Source organism: Astyanax mexicanus, chromosome 24, assembly GCF_023375975.1.
Source record: "Astyanax mexicanus isolate ESR-SI-001 chromosome 24, AstMex3_surface, whole genome shotgun sequence".
Classification (NCBI taxonomy): domain Eukaryota; kingdom Metazoa; phylum Chordata; class Actinopteri; order Characiformes; family Acestrorhamphidae; genus Astyanax; species Astyanax mexicanus.
This window is the reverse complement of record NC_064431.1, coordinates 9,798,455-9,811,463: the sequence shown is the minus strand read 5'-3', so window position 1 is coordinate 9,811,463 and position 13,009 is coordinate 9,798,455. Positions and strand designations below refer to the sequence as shown.

At 37.3% G+C, this 13,009-nt stretch overlaps 1 protein-coding gene across 2 annotated transcripts in view; it reads right to left on the bottom strand.

Moving 5' to 3' along the window:
• Nucleotides 1-4,012: 4,012 nt before the first annotated feature.
• igsf21a (immunoglobin superfamily, member 21a) overlaps nt 4,013-13,009 on the bottom strand; it is a 509,658-nt gene continuing 500,661 nt past the window's right edge. For both annotated transcript variants that reach the window (XM_007230591.4, XM_015607518.3), the window contains exon 10: nt 4,013-5,597. In XM_007230591.4, coding sequence (XP_007230653.1) covers nt 5,521-5,597 — 77 coding nt within the window. In that variant the 3' untranslated portion in view covers nt 4,013-5,520. The remainder of the gene's footprint in view (nt 5,598-13,009) is intronic.

Sequence of the window (13,009 nt, the reverse complement as noted above, 5' to 3'; positions counted from 1 at the left end):
CTGACGGGGTATCTGAGAATCATGTTAAGAACAAAGGACTGAAGTGGTATTAATCTCAGCTTAAGCATTCAAAAGTTGTAAGTGTTAGAAGACACTTTGCTGCACCATGGTAGAACTAATTTGCATATGGCGGCCATATTGTTTAATAAATTTCAAGATTTTTAAAATAATTATTGAGGGGTATGCTCTGAACAGTTTGACACCAAACATGTCATGATTGGTCAAGGAGCCAAGGACAAGTTCTCAAAAGTAGTTTTTGCATGTTATGCAAATTTGCAAAAAAACTTAAGTGGGTGGAACATAAACAAGAATGACCAAGGTGGCTGACCAGCATGACCAAGAAGGATAAATATGTTCAAACAGCAAGACAAGCAAGATTAAATAAAGTCAGCAGAGCTTTAATTTAGAATTATTAACCTGTAGCTGTTTCACCAAATGACCACCAGAGCGCAGCAAGAGACCACATATAACATGCTGGAAATCTATAAGTCTATCAGTAAGAGACAAATGTTACTATCAGTGAATTTCTATTTATTGCACAGAGAAAAAAATTGGCTCAAAATTGGTACTCAAGATCAAGTGGTCTGTATATATATGTATGTAAATTTGTGTGCTGATAGGGTCAAAGGTTCCTGTCTTCTGTCCATTTAGGTTTGAAAAAAACGATAATTCAGGCTTGCGGCCTGCAAAATCGCTGTAAATTTCCAGCCGTTGTAGAGGGAAAACATGTCCGATTTAGCTGAAAATTTGCAGTCAAGATCAGATTATCAGTCTATATATGTGTATAAATTTGCTTATTGATAGGGTCAAAGGTTCCTGTCTTCCATCCATTTAGGTTTGAAAATAGTGATAAATAGATTAAATTGAAAATAGTTAATTTGTCACTGTAGAGCCTACTGAAGACTTTGGCTCATTGTTAGCAGATGTGCTTAAAATGTCATTGTTAATTAGTGGGTTTATCAGTTTTGACATGTTTAAAACTTTAACAGAGTTTTGGCCAAATAACTCTGAAAAGGCTTTCACGTACATGTTTGATCAAGGTTTATGGGCCACAAATAGTTAAAGGTCAAGATTTTTTCGATAATTATTTACCTACAGGGTCTCAAGATTGCATCAAGACCAAATTTGTTTTGATTGGTTGAATATCCAGGGACTAGTTTGAAAAGTGCAATTTTTACTCTACTGGCCACTGATGCAAAACAATGCATTTTTAGTAAAGACATGTAATGACAAATTTGTAGATGCTACAGCAAAGTATACAAATCAAAAAGAATGACATGCCTAGGCCTCTTGTACCTTTAGATATAACTGATTTTCTGCTATAGCACCCCCAAGAGGAAAATCAATGCCATATTTTAATAGAAGGCCCTCATATACATGTAGGCTATAAGTATTGTCCTGATTGGTCATTATTTAGCCTGTCAAAAGCTTGCTGGAAACTGATTGGCTAGTAACGATCGCAAAAATTTACATATCAATTTTTCCTTCTGTGTAATATTAGGACATAGGCTACAGATGATACATGCCAAACGAGAGCTTGATACCTTGTACGGTTCCTGAGAAACAGATTTTTAGCTTTGACTCCGCCCCCTGGGGGCATATGTCTACACAGATTGACAGGCTACCTCAGAATCATGTTAGGATCAAAGATCTAAAGTGGCATTAGTGTCGTTTTAAGCGTTCAAAAGTTACTGCTGTTAGAGTAAATTTTGGTGTGCCACGGTAAGACTTATTTGCATATGGCGGCCATATTGTTCACAAATTTCAAGATTTTTTTGATAATTATTGAGGTTGGGACTCTGCTGAGTTGTTTGACACCAAAAATGTCAGGATTGGTCAAAAACCACAGACTAGTTCGCAAAAGTAGGTTTTGCATTTTATTCTAAATAGCAAAAAATCTAAGTAGGCGGAGCTTGATTTGCCATAAACCAAGGAATCATATAACGAAAGAATTTTTCGTCTAGCTATCAGGGCGTGGGAGACCTTTGCGCGTTGACCTTCGCCATAGCGCCCCCTTGAGGCCGATCAGGCTCATCTTTTGAATCTGAGTAGCGGTGAGAAGTACTACCATATGACCAAGTCTCAGCCCTGTAGGCCTTACGGTTTCTTCTGCCCAATTGCTTTTATGGCAGAAAAAGAATAAGAACTATAATCAGAACAACTACAATAGGGTTTCTAGCACTACGTGCTCGAACCCCGTATAACTCCTGTTAATGGCACTCATTCCTGTTACTGGAAATTAATTATGTTACTGGTACTCATTCCTGTTACTTTTTAGTTAGTTTTGAGTAACAGAAATGAAAGTAACAGAAATTAGTTTTTAGCATAAATTTAGCAGAAACTTGAAAAACAGATAAATGCTGGCTATGAGCACATTCTAGTCATTTTCCCAAAATATGTATTTTAAAAATAAACAAATAAGATCAAAGAATTAATTTAGATGGAATTTGGACTAACACAACAATGCAAAAAAAAAATACACCTTTAATAATTATATTTAATGGTAAAGTTTATAGTTTATAGTACAAATGCTATTTTTTCAGTGTTCTAAGTAGTTTTTATTAAACGTTTTTAATTACATATATTACTTATGCAATTAGGTGAATGTTCAAGACACTATGCTTCATAAAAATGTATTTTAAAGTTATTTTGTGTGCACATTTCTACATTTAATTTCCTGGGGGCAGAAAGGGAACCCATTCCGTGGAATATGCCAGGTACAAATGAAGAAATGAGTAACAGCTGAAGAGTATCTTTGACATTTACCATGTAATTTAATGACATTTCAAACCTTCTATAACTTTAGGCTCTATGGGTTTTCTTCTGACTCCTGTCTGACAGTTTTGAGCTGCTGCCGTGCTGAAAATGCAGGCCTGCATAAAGTCAGTTGTACACATAGTACTGTCCAACTTGTCCAATCTGTAGACATGATTCCAAGCTGTTTGAATAATCAAAATACCCTATAATTCTTTTGTGACCAACTAGTAACTGGTACCACTAATAATGATACCCCGGACAAAGGGCTGGATGATATGTCAAATATGTATATCATTATATATTTCTTAATTTCAGCTGATATGATACAATTCTAATACCGATCTGCACAGAGTTTCTGACACTCACCATCAGTGAGCAGTAATTACCACCAGGCTACCTTAGGTAAACTTTAAATAATATATTATGATTAACCCCCTGGTCTCTATATTGTAAACTGTAAGAAAAAACATAATTTTCTGAGCTGCAGTAAATCTTACTTTATTAAAATCAAAAAGAAGGGTAAATACAAATCTATTTCATGAACCTAAAATCAAAGTGGAATTATTGTGCAAAGCAAATTTATTATGAATTAGATTTATGACGGAAGGCCAAAAATGTTCTACTGTGCGGCGACATCTGCAATAATATACCTTTATTAAAGAGTCAATTTAACAGGATTATTAAAAAACTCTCTGTAATGAAATGTATAGTTGGGTCAGTATTCATTAAGCACTGATAATATCCTCGCCATCAGGGAGGAGACTGCGCAGTCTCCGGGCTAGGACCAGCACACTGAGAGACAGCTCCATCCATCAGGCTGTGAGGATGCTGAACTCTCTCAGCCTGCTCTACTCCCCCATCCTGAACTTTTAATCCTCTATATGTCCTATACATATGCAGTATTGACAATAAAAACTACTTGACTTGATATGCATAAACCACCTGGAAAATATTTTGATAAAACTTAGTGTTAAATCAGTTAACACAATATACACAGTATACACATATCTGGATGTTCAACCCTTAGAAAGCTGGACTCACTTTTTAGGTAGTGACACAATTGTGAATGATTTGGTGATGAGCTAGTTTAACATATCTTGCTAAACTAAATCCCAAAGGGTTTGATTTGTGGGCCTATGGCCCTGACGGTAACTACAATAGCATTGTCATAATGGGAAGCAAAGGTCAATTCCCCGTCGAGAGAACAGGACAAGAACCATAAATCCATATACCAGCATAAGCACACACAGCCATGTCGAGTTGATCATCTCCATTTTTTAATACAGGTGATATGAAACAAATGCAACAACCCTGTTTACACTCAGCTTCCTTTGAGGGAGGAAAGGAGGAAAAGGAGGAGGAGGAGGAGGAAAAGGGGGCAGGGAGTATGGTTGCTAACATGATCCTAGCAGTAACTGTTAGGAGAGAGTTACATACTGTACACAATGCAGGTCACTGAATATATTATGCGATGAGAAAAAGAAGGGTAGAAACAGGTGGGCGAGTGGTGAGGAGCAGCCGCCGAGCGGATGGAAGGAGAGAAATAATCGTCAAACGTCACATGCACCACGACCTCGAGAGAAAGGCAGACGTACACCATGGAGAGGGATGAGGTTTTGCTTTCTTGTCTTTCGTGTTCGAAAACCCGCTACACAGATGACACAAGTGCGGAACATATGAAATCAGAAATGGGGATCTGGTAATCTATCGTAGTATACCGATTTCACTGTTCTTCGAAAGCCTTGGTGAGGTTTCTTGTTGATGGTTACTGGGGATGACCAAATATAAGCAATAAAGCCATAAATGCTATCCAGCGTAACCCAGTATTTCCTTCCCTTAGACCCCCTATAACCCCGTTATATCTCTGAATTTGATTCTTTTTTATATACTTCTCATTATTTACAGGGATGTACACAAAAATACATTTAAAAAGAGGGCTTTTTTTCGTTACTCTTCAAAGATAATGTTCCACCAGTTCACACAACTTTTTTTCTTTTTTTTTCAGAATCAAGTGTTTTTTTTTCCAGTACATTCCAGTCTTGAGCCATTCAAGAAAAATAAAAACAAAATGAAAAAGAAATAACTGTGTGCTAAAACCACAAAAAAATGGTGTCAAAAAGAGGGGGGTGTCTTCAGTTTTGTGGTTTTGTGCTAGAGTACAGGGTTGTGGTGTTGGTTGTTGTTGAGTGGGCCAGCACTGGTAGAGCAGCACTTACTAGTTATTGTTTTTTCATTTTTCATTTGTCTTTCATGTGTCCATAACAATGTCCACTACAAAACTTGCAAGAGTTTGAGAAACTCAACAAAAGCGCAGGCTCCTTTCCGTTTGATTCGTCCTGATCACAGAACTATCCTCCACTGATGGGTAAGCGAGAGGTGAAGCGAGAAAACAAAGAAAAACTAAAACTAAAAGGACGACTCAATGCGTGAGGCGAGGGTACAGACGTAAGGTGGTGCTTCTTACGCTCATTCTTCTGATTCTTCGCTTATATTACGTGAGTTCTTTGCTTTCTGTCGTTCTTATCACTGATATTATTTTTATATTCATCATAATCACTTTCATCTTCCATAAAAAAAGAGAGGGAAAGAGTAAGAGAGAGAGGGAACGCAGTGCTCCCTCCCCTCAGGTGAGGATGCCGATGTCCGTTGAACGACGGACAACGAGTGGGTCTGTCCACAATCTGTCCGAGTGTGTGGGTCATGTGTGAAAAGTGTGTGTGCTTGGTCGTCTCTTTTTTTATTCCTCCCCCCCTTCGCGGATGCTCACGTCAGTTCGGCGGTCACTGTGAGGACGAGCGGCAGCAACGTCAGTCTGAGCGTGTGTAAACCCAGGGATCCACCTGCAAAAAAAACAAAACAAATAAACACACAATTAAAAAATGTATACAGTGGTATGCAATAGTTAGGAAACTGAAATCTATTACTGCTAATAATAAAGTGAGTAGAATTAATGTGTTCTGCATTTAAAGCAATGTAAGTGTATTACATTTGGATAACAGCACCAGGCAAAAGTTTCAGCACTCCAAGACATTTGAACTCTCGGAGCAACTATGCTGAGGTTTAGTTCTACACTGTAAATCCACAGTTAGTTTAAATTGAATCAACTTATTGAATAATGAAGTTTAGTCTGTTGCCATTGACTACTTCAATGGCTGCTTCTATTGGCTTTTGGCACAATGTATTTGCACACAAAGTTTTTGACACTCACCCTCAGTGTGTAGAGATTTCCCCCAGGCAAATTTAAGTAAACCTCAGGTAGATCATATAAAATAATTAACAGTTTCAATGTTTTAAGAGCAAGCATAATTTTCTGAGCAGCAGTAACTCTGGGATGGCTGTGTCGTGTATTGTTCACTCTAAAGAACATATCACGTAACAATCAGAGCTTTTCAGCTGGAGTTGAACAGTTTAAAATCCTGATGAAGTCCTGCTTAGTCTTGAACTTAATTATTTATGTATTTAGGAATGCGCAGTAGCCTGATTACAACACAATCTTAAACTTCTTAACCCTGCTATTTATGCTTCAGCATTAAAAGGTCTATAGTCTCGCTAGTTTGGAACATGCCATCAGCTTGTGACTATTAGGTAAGAGATTGATGAGAGAGAAGGGAACCTAATAAGAGTCATGAATGAGGAAAAACACAGTTAAAGAGAGGATACAGGGTGGTGCAAGGGTGTGAAGACTTGACACAGGACAGGTGGGGACGAGGCACATTCCACCTCACGTTCAGATGTTTATCTGTTATTCCATAACATAATTTATACTATGGCCTTTAGTTACACAGATGCCACCTGGAAAATACCCTCAGATCCAATTTTGCAGTGCATCCAAACATTCATCTCCCAGCACAGATCGTTCCCATGGCACTGCAGCGCCGAATAAGCTGCATCAATAAAGCTGAATAACCCCCTACCTTCAGATGCTTGGCCCCCCTATAAACAGAGTTCATCCCATAGTCTGAGAAAACAAAGGCAGTTTACTTAATTCCACAGAAAGAGCTCAGAGTAAATACGAGGACATGGAAAAGGCCTCTGTTTCTGCATGGCTGCTTCTCTGACACTCTAACAAGGAAGACAAGTAAGGCAATGACCAAGCAGCTTGGTAGATCTGCAGATACTGCACTATAATTGCCTAATGTGCTGTAAAGGGATTCTGAGTGAGCTGTACACTAACGCCAAGTGACCACAGGCACAACTCATACCATATTACACAATTCCAAATAAACACACAAAAGATGAGGCCTGCATTTATGTTTTGCAGCATTAAATCAAAAATCAGCAGAAAAAAATACTATAGCAACCAATCTAGCCCTGTGTGAAAAAGTGTTTCACACAGGGCTTTACCGGTAACTGACAACGAGTCTTTCACATTCAGATCCATTCTTCTTTACAGATTTTTTTTTATTCAGTAATTCATATTGGAGGATTTTTGAGCAATTACCTCCTGTTTAAGATAAGCCACAGCATCTCAATCAGACTTTGACTAGTCCACTCCGAAACTGTATTTTTTTTCTAAAGCCAGTTAGAGGTGAACTTGTTTGTGTGCTTTGCATCATTGTCCTGCTGCAGAACCCAAGTACGCCTGAGCTTGAGGTCACAAACAGATGGTCAGATATTCTTCTTCAGGATTGTTTGGTAAACAGCAGAATTTCTGGTTTCATCTATTACAGAAAGCTGTCCAGACCTTAAAGTAACAAAGCAGCCCCAGATCATCACACTACCCCCACACTACATTTAGTATGATTTCCTTTTTGCAGGCACACACAGCTTCCAAAAAGTTCCACTTTTGTCACATCAGTCCAAAGAATATTTGCCCAACGTTCTGTGGATCATCAAGATGTTTGTTGGTAAATGTGAGACGGACCTTTGTGTTCTTTTTGGTCAGCAGCGTTTTTTATCTTGGAACTCTCCCCTGGAGACCATTTTCAACCAGTCTCTATCTTATTATTGAATTATTAACACATTCTTCAAAAATACTGTAGTTGTAGTTACTGATCTCACTTTCCAGATGTGTAAGATAAAGATCAGGTTTATTTTTTTGGAGAAATTCTTTAAGAGGTTAAATCCGGTTAAAGCTCATGTGAGTAAATTGTGTTTCTTAGTCTGCAGGCCACACACAGACACACACGCACGCATGCACGCACGCACGCATACACACACACACACACACTCTCTCTCTATTTTCCTCTCACGATACTGACCTCCTGGGGCCTTGTTCTACAAGCCATTTGACTTGCATACGAGGGGACTGGAGACTGAACACTCAGGCTGACCTCATTCTGTCCCTGCATATGCACACCTGCTCACTGCTGCAATTTACATACCCAAATTTGCATCCGTAGGTATCAGAGAACAGAGGGAGGGGGTTAAAGAGAGCGAGAGAGAGAGAGAGAGGTTAACACAGAGGGGGTTTAAAACATTTCTGACAACCAGACAGGAAGAAAAAGAAGAAAAAAATAAAAACAACAGGGAAAAAAGAGAGAGAAAGAAAATTAAAAAAGGAAAGCGTTTCTTCCAAATCCCTGTCTAGCATTTCACAGTTCTTCATCTTTTTATCTGATTCTCTATGGCAACAGATAAACTTGCTGTTTGGCTTTGTGGTTACATAAACAACTGACTATATTTTAACTGTTCGTATACCTTCTCACGTGCTACTCATGCTACTACAGGCTTCCACTAGAGGCCTCCACTTGCCACAGTGGCTGTAAAACACATCATACGCATTTTTTTCTTAAGATGTGCACAACCAATAGAACACTGAAGCAATATTGTTATTTTGTAGTGTTGCCATGTTGTTTATGCCCATATTTGGTGTTCCGTGTCTAAACTGAATTTCTCAATAGGCAGAAAGAATAGGCTTAAATACATATGTTCAAGACCCTATAATTTTATTCTGTGTGTACATTTTTCTCCTGAACATCACTGGATTCACTGAATTATGAGATTTTTTTAGAGTCATAATAATAATGCTAAATATGAGCTAATGATACTGTGCACTGAATTGATGGCAACACAATCAGTAACTCTAGTAAGGCTATAGCGGCTGTATTATGGCGGCTATCATATTATTATGGATGTAAATCTGCCCAAATTTCTCTCCTGACAACATGTTTTTTTGGGTGAGCTTACTTACTGTTTATTTACAGTAAGCTTAGATTTCCAGATTTCCACTAAGGCCAGCCATAATCAGTGTTGGGAAGGTTACTTTTAAAATGTAATCCCTTACAGATTACTGATTACATCACTCAAAATGTAATTTGTAACGTAATCAGTTACATTACTTCAAGTGAGTAACGTAATCTGATTACTTTGGATTACTTTAAATATTGTCATTTTTTTAAGCCTGAATGAATGTAACAAATAGATAAACAAATAAAACCGCCTTTTTAATCACTCTATAAAAATACTTATGAAACCATTTCATCAAACAATTTTATAAAACACTTCTATAAATTGATGATAAAACCATTTAAAACCAAACAATGTAACAACAACTGTAAGCTATCTATTTGCAGGTTTGCCTCCAGTGTAATTTTGACAACAAATTGTGATTTAGTCTTAGTCATAGTCTTGTGACGAAAATAGTATTTAGTTTTAGTCACAATTTAGTCATCTGAAATGTTTTTAGTTTTAGTCGACTTAATGTCATAAGAATATAGTCTAAAATTACAGTAAATTTAGTCGACTAAAATGTAAAGGGTGTAAATGTAAATGCTTTTTCATCAGTTCCCTTGAATTATTAACTCTACATGTATACAAAATGAAACGTTTAATAACCAATTGAGTAATATTGTTAATGTTTGAAAGTGAAATATATTTATATATGATTTAATGTATATTATTATTATTATTACTATTATTATTGTAGGTGTGTGACTATACATATTTTACATTTAAAAATTTGCTCTAGAAATCAGGTCATAAAACATCTGAATAGTTAAATTATAGTTTGAACAGAGCTGTAGATGCAAAAACTTTTAAAGGATCTAGTTTTATCCAGCACTAACCCAGCACACCTACTGGAGCTACAGTCTATAAATGAACACACATTCACACACTGTCCTGTAGAGATGCTCTCAGGATGTACAGAGAGACTTCATGAGTTAAAGTGAGAAACTTATGAGAAAGTGCTGTAAGGAACTTTACACAGACTTTTGGGTTCATATATTCACTTATTTTATTGTTTTATTTTCGTTATATTATTGAGTTCCTTTCTGACCTGCTGCTGTTTTAACACTAGCTTTATCTTTCCCACTGTGAGACTAAACAGATGATCTGATCTTAATGAGTTAGGGTTCTGTATCAGTTCTGTGTTTTAGTGCACTGCTGAGTTAAACACATCAGCTCATGAAATAACATCAGTATTAAAACGCGGATCTCTGCATGGAGATCTGTGTTACTCTGGTCTGCAGAAGCTGAAAGATTAGTGGTGTTTTTACCGGAGATGGAGTCGCTCCACGCGGTTTACACGTTATCTTGTTTTTCGCGACGTCAAAAGAGAAATATATCGCCTCTCCCCTCTCTCTCTCTCTCTCTCCCTCTCTCTCTCTCTCTCTCTCTCTCTCCCTGCTGAACTCTGTCGAGTTAACTTCCAGTCGAGCTCCGTATCGACAGTTTAATTCCGCGCGGCGCTGCTGCAGGAGAGGCGGGTACTCCACCTTCGCTAAAGTAGCAGTGATTGGATCTCTTCCTAACTGGTCCCTACCTTTCACAGACCTAAATCAGTCTGATTGGATTTCGTCCCTGCCAAACATTTTCGTCTCGTTTTTATTCGTTGACCAAAATGTCAGTTAATTTCGTCTCGTTGTGTGAGCGTGGAGCCGCTGTGAGCCGCTGTCCCTCCTCCCTGTGTGTGTGTGCAGCGAGACGGGAGGAGGGGCAGACAGTTCCCTGTCATATCAGAGCGATTTCACCGCAAAATGTTATTTGCGTTTTGTCAGTGTTGGATTGGAAGAGCAAAAATAGGAAAGTACAGCAATGTAATCCATTTATTTTAGCAGAGTAACTGTAATCTGATTACCACTTACTGAAGCAGTAACTGTAACGGATTACAGTTACTTATAATTTGTAATCTGATTACGTAACGCCGTTACATGTAATCCGTTACTTCCCAACACTGGCCATAATGCAGCTAACCGCTAGCACTACTTAGCGCCTCCCGACAGTACTACACTAAGGAACCCTGAGTGTTCTGGTAAGCCATGGCGATATTAGTTAGCAGATTGCTAGCTAGCAGTCCCACATAGCTTGTTTTAACCCTGTAAACACGCAGGCTACAGGCCGATATACTCAACCGCTAGCGTGGTTAGCGATTCATGTTAATGCTGCTCCAGCAGTGCTAGCCACTGCTGTCATTATGCTTCTTCTTATGCTTTCTTTCTCTTCCTGTCTGTTGTTTCTTCTCTTTGTCCTCTCTGGCTGTTGTTTTGTGCTACCTCTCTGTTTAACACCTCCTTCTTTTCTCTGGTAACTATGGATGTTTTTGAAATTGAGTATTTGAGTATTACTTTTCGAGCTTATAAAAGGCAGATAATTAGGGAAAGTAAGGATTAGCTGCTCAGTGGTTTTCAGTCCTGGTTCCGGTGTAGCGCTTTCTCATGGGCTTTATTGTTTATACTAATTACAGCACACCTAATTAACTAACTGACCAGCCCTCGATGAGGGGAGCTGAGTGTGTACCAGCAGGAAAAAAATGAAACAAGCAGGACAGTGTTACATGTAGCAATACAACTCTTCTAAAAAAAAGTATTTACAAAGAATGTGATAGAGATTAAGAATTTTTGAAAAGCCCATTCATTCTGCCCATTGAGAAATTCTAATTCTGTTTAGAATAGAGTTTAGATCCAGAGCTGAGATTTAAGGTGGCGGGACTCTCCTCTGCCAACCAGATCTGTGCAGGTGTGTGTGCAGGTGTGTGTGCAGGTATGCAGTGAGAAGTTGCAGTCGGAGAATAAAGCGAGAAAGGCTAAATCAGATGGTGCGCAAGAGATTAAAATACCATATTTATAAAACATACTACAGTAATAACATTAAAGAAAATAAAACTGCTGTTTTTAAACAAAGCTGATATTCTGGCCAAGTTCAGCAAAATTTCATATATTGTACGATTTGTCATTTATATAATTATCATGACAGGCAGGCCTAAATCTAACATAAATAAAACCAAATAGAATAAATATAGCATTTTGAAACAAAGTTGACATACAGATTAATATTAATAGACTCGATAATGTAAATTATTCCATTAAATTAATTCCATTTATTGTATGATAAGTCAATAATGTAATTATTGTGACAGGCTTATTTAAAACAATAAATACTGTTGAAATAAACTCACAGTATTTGTAATTTGTTTTGTTTTTCAGTTGTTGATAAAACCCTGACATAACTACTATAGGCTTCTTCAGTATACAGGATACAGCACTGAATCATAAAACAAGTTATAAATGATGATGGTTTGGACCATGGCCTGATATAATTTTCACTAACTGAACCGTACTGAATTCTAATTAAATACCCCTGTACTACAGAATAACACATGGTTTGGTGGTCTGGGCACCAAGCGTTGTTCAATGAAAAACATGTATCTCCAAAACAGCAACTTTTCAGGCGACAGATAAATATTTTTAACTTTGAATGGAAGTGTAAATGCAGTTTATTTCAGGTCATTTCAGATTTTTTTTTATTGGTCCATTCATCAAGGAATTTTTAAAGAAACAGTTGTGTAGTAAACCAAAAATAAATGGAAATACTTGTTTTTTATTGGACAAACAACAATGTGCAAAACATAGACAATGTCAGATATACTGGTAACACTTTATTATACTGTTCCATAGTTAATAGGTAACTAAGCAGGAACTAAGCAGTAACTAACTAATAGTGCTGCATTAACACCTAAATCTCTTCTATTAACTACCAGGAAGTACTGAGTAAATACTCAGTAGATAGTACTGAACTAATGATTATAGTAGTACACTATTAACTCCATAATAATTACTGAGACTTACATATCACCTGGAGAACTACTTACTCATTTTAAAATAAATATTCATTAATTACTGCTCAAATCAACATTAACTGCTCAGCTGAAAACCTGTACATGCCACCTGGGAACTATGTACTTAAAAAAAAATTAAATTATTCGATGGTGATATTAAAGTCTTATTTAAATGAAGCAAGTGACAACATGTGTAGTAGTAGTAACCTTAATTACCTTATTATCATCATAATCTTCCAAATATTAGCAGCATTA